The following is a 9,412-nucleotide window of genomic DNA, read 5'->3' on the forward strand; positions in this document are numbered from 1 at the left end:
TTAAGATCAAAGAAAGTGTCTTTTGGGCTATAGATGAAAGTGTCCCACGAATGTCCCCAAAATGATGGGACACACTTTGCATCAAAGTTGATGCTACTGTTTGCTACCCGACAGCTTTAGCTTTTGCCTTTGTCCTTAACTTAAGTTCTTTCCTTCATTTTTTTTTCAAAAATATGAAAAATAATCTTTATTTTTCTAAATTTACAAAAAGACTTGCCATGTACTATAAAACACTCTTTCTTCACAAAGCTTTATATTACAAAATAACTCTTTCTCTCTCTATACACCACACAAGAACAGAGTTTCTTTCTTTCAAGACCAATCCAGTTAAGACATGGAAAACGTTGGTGTTTGTGATGAGTTTGTTAACCTAAAGGCAACAGAGCTGAGACTAGGATTACCAGGAACAGAAGATGGAGGTGAAGAGGAGAGACAAAAGGTTTCTTGCTGTAAAAGCAACAAAAGAGCCTTTCCTGAAACTGAGAAAGATATTGAATCTACCGGAAAAACTGAAACAGCCTCTCCTCCAAAGTAAGTGTTCTAGAAAACTTTGTCTGAAAAAGGTGTATTGCTGATTGTAGATCTGATCTGATCTGATCTAATCTATTACAATTTCTGTTGCATTTCAGGGCTCAGATTGTTGGATGGCCACCTGTAAGATCTTACAGGAAGAACAATATTCAGACGAAGAAGAATGAATCTGAAGGTCAAGGAATGTATGTGAAAGTAAGTATGGATGGTGCTCCCTATCTGAGGAAGATAGATCTAACGGTGTATAAGCAATATCCAGAATTGATGAAATTGCTTGAAAACATGTTTAAATTCTCTGTGGGAAAATATTGTGAGAGAGAAGGATATAAAGACTCAGAGTTTGTGCCTACTTATGAAGACAAAGATGGTGACTGGATGCTTGTTGGAGATGTTCCTTGGGAGTAAGTAAACATTTTATTCATTTAGATTGTTCTTTCTGTTTTTTTTTTGTGTGTTTATGTATTAATGGTGTTTTTTGTTTGTGTTACAGGATGTTTGTTTCGTCTTGTAAGAGGCTAAGGATCATGAAAGGATCAGAAGCTAAAGGTCTCGGTTGTGGTGTTTAAGAAAACCCTAGAAGATTCGAAAACAGAGTTTTTTTCTGTTTTCTCTAATTTGCTTGGGTTTTCGGGGGAAGATATGTCATATAAACATAACTGTGAATCTTTACCTTGTCGGTTAAAATATTCACTTTCTTGTGGTGTTCTTGATTCTGATGGTAACAAATGTACCAGTGAGAGGCTTAAACGGTGTTAAGCATAATTGTGTGCTATTTGAAAGTTCTGAATCTGAACATTATGTTTGCTTCTTTTTTTTATGTAACAGAAACCATTTTTGTGTTATGGTTCTCTTCTTTTTGCTAGATTTGTGTATAACTTTTTGAAAAAAAATGCATTATCAAACATAGTAAATGTCACTGATCATAAAACCAATATTTTATATTAGGATTACGCCCTAATCAGAAGAATCCACAGCTTGTTAATGGGTTTTGATTGGATCAAGCTATAACCTAACTTGCAGATGAGCACAACAAAGAGGAAGTTTTTTTTTTTTTTTTTTTTTTTTTTTTTTTTTTGATCAAACAAAGAGGAAGTTATAAACCAGAGCTAATATATAGAAGAAATTATATAAAAATAGCCAGCTTGTAAGCAAGTGCCCTTGGATTCTAGTTTCCTTTTAACTTGATTTATACATATTTAATCACAAATGAGAGAGGCAGAACGAGATTAAACAAATATCAGAAATCTTAATCGAGCAGTGAGAATAATTTTTGGGACTTTGTAAATGTTTATATTATCTTTTGTATTTAATTTGATTTCTACTGATACTTTGGTCCCCCACACCTGCAACAAGTAAATCTACTCAACTGTGCTCCTTTGTCTCCACTATCACTTAAAATAATCTAAAACTTATGAATAAGGAACTAATAATATTTATCAAAACTTGGAATCAGAGCTTTTTTTTCAAAAGATGGTATAGGTACTTTGAATTTCGAGTTCTTGAGGAGACTTTCCTTGGTGCTCTAACAATTTATAGTTTTACATTCAAAGCTTCATGCTTTTAATGCAATTAATACCGCAGTATATTTTTTTTGATGCAAGATGATTATTTTCATTTAAAAGAACTAACGAAACATCAAGAACCAAAGCAAAATTGTAATCTGATATTTCTTAATAACGCAAAATCGTAATCTTTATTTTCGGAACATCTAAATATATGAGAGGAAGGTCAGAAGAGTATAATCTTTAATTATAGATTTCTGACTCTAACAAGGTTAACTTGACCGGTTTGGTCGCTGCTAAATATTTATAATTGGTTCAGACTGAGAAGCAAATCCTTTCATCAGACCAATACAACCGAGCGGCTCGTTATTATCGGTTTAGCTCGGTTAGAGCAACATTATCAATGCCAACTCTTATCAAACATCTTAGAATATTTAATTAGTATTTTTAGTCTAAGAAGTTTTCTAAGATACTTAACTAAAATACAACATTATCAATGGAACTTTTTGAAGGTTCTTAGGTATAAAATATTTTTTTTTTATTAATAAGTAGTAATTATATATCCATTTATATTCAATACATTAAAAAGAAGAAAAAAATTCATTTAATTAAAATTACAAACATTTTATTACATTCCATACATAAAAAAAAAAATTTATAAATCACACATTTTATTCATTTCATAGAAACTTTAAAATCATTGGTTATTTGGAAGATGTCGAAATTTAGCCCAAATATTTTCAATTAAATCGAATTTTAATTGTTCATGAGCTTGTCTGTTACGGACGCTCGATCGACGATCCATTGCAGTGCCGAGATTTGAATTCGGAGTGATGGTGAATGTATCCTCTTCCTCGCTTTCTTGAAATTCTCTCACGTTATACTGAGTGTATGTTTCAGCAAGTCGGACATACTCATCAAGTGAATCAGCTGCACCGCCATATGCTAACTGTCGTATTGCTGCGGTACATTTTTGTAGGGGTGTTAGACTAGACCGTCCGGTACAATCTGTTCCTTGTTGAAAATACGGTATGTTGGTTTCGAGACGTTGCACAATACGCAGGAACAAAGATTTGTTCATTCGGAACCGTCGGTGGAATAACTCGGGATTGTAAGTTGGAGTCTCGCTAAAGTAATCATTCCAGAGCTTCTGGTGGCCGTCTTCTCAGAACCTCTCCATATAAATATGTTGCTTCCGCTCTTTTGGTTCTTGAATAGCATCAAAGTTTCCAACAAAATCTTCAACTAAGGAATCAACTTCATCATCATCATCATCATTGTGGTAGTGATAATGAGAAGAAGATGCCATAAGATTTTTTGTTTAAAATGAAATGTTGATGAAAGAGGAGAAGATTTTGATAAGAGAAAGGATGTCTTGAAATTTCCAACGATCTATCATATTTATAGGATCAAATAAGTGTATCTTGTGAATGTTATTCACGAGCATTGATGTGTGTCTTGTTCTCTTACACATCTGAATGTTATTCACGAGCATTGATAAGTGTATCTTGTGTCTTGTTTTCAAGCTTCACGGATCCCATTGGAATTTTGTTTTGTTTTTTGAATTTTGTTTTGTTTATAAAAACATTAAGTTTAGACACTATGGTACATTTTGAGATTCATTTCAAGTTATAAATATGATCATCACCAGTTATTACAACAAATAAGAAGAAACATAAGTCAAAGCCATTTACCATACATAAGTTATTACACTACATAAGTCATTTTTGCATACATCATTCAAACAAAAGCAATAACACCACAAACAACTAGATTACTTCTTCGCCAAGCACCGAGAATCACTTAAATGCGATCACCACCCCTAGTAGAACTAAAACGACGACCATTACTCCAATGAATACCTCAAAGCCATTTATAAAACTAGATTTCTTCTTAGCCAAGTCACAAACTAACTGTTCTAGCCTAAGCACCCTCTCATCTGAATCATAGTCACTCATAAGGTTCAGACAGTCTACCTTTTCCTCCAATTGTAGTACGTGTTTATCCCTCGCCCTCATCTCCTCCATCACTGCGACGTCCCACCACTTATGCACATGGCATTCTCCATCATCCACATGCTCGCAGGTATAGTATCTCCTCCCTGGATCAAGCCTTGTGTATGATGTAGCCATCTGCGGTGCACTACCACAGTAGCAAACTACCGGCGAGAGAGAGAGAATAGTGAGACGATGCAAACCCAGATCAAATACCACGCATGCAAAAGGGAATCGAACCAAAAAAAAATTAGATCCACAAAACAAACCGATAATCAAAAAAAAAAACCCAGAGAAGGAACACGAACCTGCTGGAGATTCGATGCGGCGGTAGAGCTTTGGATTGAATGGTGAATCCGTGTGGTTTGCGACGCGGCTTCGCTCCTCGTGTAATCGCCTTCGACGGAGAGAGAGAGAGAGAGAGAGAGAAGAGGGAGACGCAGAGAATGGTTCGAGACCGAATGACCTCTTCTCTCTACCGCTTCGTATCTCCTATCACAACTCGCCACGTGACACAAGCACCACCACCAAAAACTTCTTACGTAAAAATCGATTCCACTAATTAACTCATTTTTAGATTTAAATTTGGCCCAAATAAATTATAAGAATCGGGCTAAGAAGCCCGATAATGATGCTCTTAACATCTACACGTAAACCGTATTTCTGAGCATGAGTTAGTCCTGGACATAACCCCCTACAAAAACCCAAACAGAAGAAAGCTGACTTTTTTTGTTAGGAATCTAATCGAAAGAAAGAAACAATCTTTTACATTTAAATACTTACCTCTTTATCAAACCGGTCACTAAGGATAATTGTTACTGTGAGTCCCAGGCTCGGTTCCAGGAACTTACGTCATCGTTATTACTCCTTTCTTCTTGTTCTGGTTTTGTGGCATTTAGTGGACAAAATCCGCTTAAGTATTAGCAATGTTCTCCAGCTAGATATTTGTGGTACGAATGGTAATATGTGCCCTTTAGTGCTAATGATTTATCTGTAGAGGCAAAATGAACAAGATTACTGAAATGCTGAGTTTGGTGCTGTTCGTTTGCTCACTCAGGTGATCCATCTGGGTGAACATGCAAATCAATGTTTGCATATGTTTGTTTTGTACATCATAATGTTACCTCCAGATGGATCACCCAGTTGAATTTTTAAAAACTCATTTCAAATTTTCATCCAAATGAAGGTGAGTCTTGATGGTGCATCTGGATGCAGATGCATCTAGTTCAGTCCAAAATGATAAATGACAAAAACAGCCTTTTAAAATAAAAATATTATTTTCAAACCAAAAATTCTATTTTTTGCATATACATTTTTCCGCCAGAACCGAAAAATGCATTTTCCCGCCAAAACTTAAAAACAATTTTTTCCGCCAAAACCGCAAAAATGCGTTTTTCCGCAAAAAAAAATAAAAATGCATTTTTTTTATAAAAATCACTTTCCGGCCAAACCACTTTCCGGCCAAACCAGTAAAACCGCAATTTTCGGCCAAAACGGTAAAAATACATTGTCCCGTCAAAATCGTAAAAACGCATTTTTCCGCCAAAAACGCAAAACCGCAAAAACGCATTTTCCTGCCAAAACCGCAAAAACGCATTTTCCCGCCAAAACTGCAAAAAAATGCATTTTCCCGCCAAAACCGCAAAAACACATTTTCCCGCCAAAACCGCCAAAAATTCATTTTCCCACCAAAACCGCAAAACGCATTTCCCTGCCAAAACCGCAAAAAATCATTTTTCTGTCAAACCCGCAATAACACATATTCCCGTCAAACCCGCAAAAATGCATCCCGTCAAACCCGCAAAAACGCATTTTCCCTTCAAACCCGCAAAACACACTTTTTCGTCAAAAACACATTTTCTTCCAAAACCCCAAAAACACACTTTTCCCGCCAAAACCGCAATAACGTATTTTCCGCCAAACCCGCAAAAACGTAACTTTCCACAAAACCACAAAAATGCACTTTTTCGTCAAAAACACATTTTTCCTCAAAAACCGCAAAAATATTTTCGCCAATACCGTATAAATGCTATTTTTCCGCCGAAACGTAAAAATATATATTTTAGTCATTTTATTAACAAATCCACCTAGATGCAGATGCAAGTTAAAAATGAAACGCAAACGAACATAGTTGCATTCAGATGATTCATCCGGATGCATAAACGAAATGAAGAAACGAACAACACCCAGATGGAACATCTGAATAAGACACCCAGATGGACCATGCATCCAGATGTACAAACGAACATGGCCTTTAAGTTAAATGAGAAATCAAGAAGTTAATGTAGAGTTAGTTACGTGTAAGCCTGTAAGGTAACTAACACCAGCTAAAACCTTTCAAGAGCGAAAATACAAAACAGTATAGTTTCCATCTTCTGTGCAGAAAGCTTACCAAGGATCCTTGTGAAGGGTACAAGCATTGCAGATACATAAGCTTCTTGAAAAATTACAAGTATTCCTCATCATTCTCAAATAGCATATAAGCCTGTAATTGTCAACTCAAACGGAAAAAAAAAGCGAAGAAAAGTTTTACGCAAGTTGGAAAAACTTAACACTTTGTCTTTTTGAATATGTTGACAAAATGAAAAAAAAAAAAAGAAATGCCTTTTGTAATCTCAGGAGATCTTAAGAGAATCTGCGAAACTGAGCTTAGTTTGAGATATCTCAGTGTTGTCTCACAAAATATGTGTTCAAGATTAGTAAACAGTATCTGGCAAATGTATCCCTTAAAATCAATGTCAAGGTGAGTGAATAGCTGAATTGAAAATGTTACGATTATGAATCTCAGATATGATCTTCGTATGTTGTGTTCAGATGGGAGGAAGGAAAACAGATGCCGTAAGCGGTAGGGTTCCGCTGGTAAGCGATATACCGACAATTATATTTGGCGCAGACGTGACTCACCCAGAGAATGGGGAAGTGTAAAATATAATAGAATAGATATATTGTGTTGCCTTTGATAAAAGAATACAATATGTATATATATATAGTGGTAATATTAACATAATGTTAACACTAAATAATGCTAACTTTCCTAAACACTTAATGTAAATATGCTAAGAATATTTTGAGATTAATTTGTTCTTCAAGTTTTTCCTTTTAGTCTTGAGGGTCTTCATGGGTTTTACGGACTTCACAGACTTGGTCCGTAAGATACATATCTTCCGGCCCAATATATCTCTAATATTCCCCCGCACGACAAACGTGGAATGCAGCACACAAAACTGTAATCAAAGTAGATCACGTATGTCGTGGACACTATGTCGAGGAAAACAAATCAGTAGGTTCCTCCGAGAATAAACTTCAACTTTAGACAAGGAGGGATGAAAAATTCAGCTCTTCTTTGGTCTTGACAATGGGAATACATCCCGTGGGCGCAACTGCAGCTCCAAAAATAATCGTCCTATCTCGGACGGTCTCTAACGTGGACTAAACAGATTGACCTAAAAACATGAGCATAACTAAAACTCTCCGTAATGGTTAAACTATAACCAACATATCCCAAACTATGGAATATAACACAAATCATCTTGAGAAATTCTAAACTATAGAATAATCTCTAACAAAAAAAACAAAAATTCCAAACTATGGAAAACAACACTTTGAGATATTCTAAACGATAGAATAAATCTCAGACAAAATTAACCCACATGTAAACCATAAACCCTTAACCACCGTTAACTCTCTCTGTAATTCTAGCACTCACCAAAACCAAACTAAAAAGGAAAAGAAGAAATCAAAGCACGTATTGCACGTACCCAAAACAAGGCCCACTAACATTAATTAAGCCAAACCCTAAATTTAGTTAGAGATCACGTCAATCATTACTTCAAGCGTAGGTTGCTTCACGTCATCATCATATGGATCGTCTTCGGCACCATCGTCTCCTTCATCGTCAACACACCCTATGATAAGCATTATCAAAAGCTTGAAAAAAATTGTAATGCGGAAGTTTTAATTTCGATCTCAAAGAATCGTCTGCTTTGCTCTGATACCTTATAAAGTATAATATAATAGATATATTATTGTGTTGTTTCTGATAAGAGAATACAATATGCATATATATAGTGGTAACATTAACATAATGTTAACATTAGATAGTGATAACTTTCCTAAACACTTAATGTAAATATGCTAAGAATATCTTGAGATTAACTTGTTCTTCAATTTCCTTTTAGTCTTGAAGGTCTTCATGGGTTTCACGGACTTCACAGACTTGGTCCGTAAGATGCATATCTTCCGGCCCAATATATATCTAATAGGAAGAGTCAAAGCCCTTCAATAGCTGCTGCAAAGATTACACTATCAACTCCTAACTAATTTTATGCCTTCATCAAGTAGCTGAACATTCATTACACTCGGTTTTGTTTTTATGCTCAGGTTTTGCTTCACAAGATATGCGGATCTGGTTTGTGCTCAAGCTCACAGACAATAACTTATACAAGATTTGTATAGAACATGGCAAGATCAGGTACGCGGCTCTGTTAGTGGTGGTATATGATCAGGTAATAAACGGCCCAATGATTTAATTTCCAAGGTTTAAGTTTTATGTATGGTGATTTTACAAGTTTTACTTTGTAGGGACCTTCTGATCTCATTTAGGAATGCAACTTCAGATCATCTTTGTTACCGGTAAGTTTCTCTCTTCTCATTTCAGTAAAACTGTAATTATTTTTTTCTCATTGGTGGTGTTTTTTTTTTCGCGCAGTGATGGAGTAAGTGAAGGGTAGTTCTACCAAGTTTTACTCTACGAGTTGGATGCAATTCGTAAGGCTTGTGCGTTGCTTGAACCGAATTATCAGCCACCACACTCGTTTGTTGTATGGTTCCTCCGTCGTATTATGCACATCTTGCAGCATTTCGAGCACGTTTCTACATGCGCAAAGAGTTTAGCCCGAACCGTCTAGTTTATGGTACGCTTAGCAATAAACTCATGGCTTCGAACAAAACAGAAATGGCATATAAGCTGTTTCTGAAGATCAAAGGCGCTCGTTCGCGGATTCTGGCGAAGAAATGGGTGGCACTTTTGATATTGATGTTCTGTTTGTATGTTCACCACAGAAAACTGAAAAAGATCCTAGTCTTTGTATATTCAGTAGGGTTCATGATTGTTCTACTAGTAAAGTAAAGATTGTTGACATGTCTATCTTTAAGGATCAATATGTTGAGGAAAGGGAGAAGTTCCGGGGATGTGTTTTGATATTTGAAAAGCTAAATGGAGACGGCTCACAATCAGTAAAAATGGAACTGAGCAAGAGGCTAATAGAGGAACGGGTTGGAGTAAACCCTTACATTGCAGATTTGCTAGGAGGTTCTTTCTCTTCTTTATGAGATGCATAGGTCACTACAAGAAAACATCAAGGATTCTGAGGGAAAAAATCGTCG

The 9,412-nt window shown here is 35.8% G+C and overlaps 1 protein-coding gene across 1 annotated transcript; it reads left to right on the forward strand.

The window, feature by feature from the left end:
• The first annotated feature begins 247 nt into the window (after positions 1-247).
• On the forward strand, positions 248-1,442 carry LOC106313340 (auxin-responsive protein IAA4). Its single transcript, XM_013751135.1, has 3 exons — positions 248-531; positions 630-932; positions 1,022-1,442. Exons 1-3 carry the CDS (start codon positions 335-337, stop codon positions 1,095-1,097), a joined length of 576 nt encoding a protein of 191 aa, XP_013606589.1. The 5' UTR covers positions 248-334; the 3' UTR covers positions 1,098-1,442.
• Positions 1,443-9,412: the final 7,970 nt, after the last annotated feature.

The sequence above is a fragment of the Brassica oleracea genome, chromosome C9, assembly GCF_000695525.1.
Source record: "Brassica oleracea var. oleracea cultivar TO1000 chromosome C9, BOL, whole genome shotgun sequence".
In the NCBI taxonomy this organism is placed as follows: domain Eukaryota; kingdom Viridiplantae; phylum Streptophyta; class Magnoliopsida; order Brassicales; family Brassicaceae; genus Brassica; species Brassica oleracea.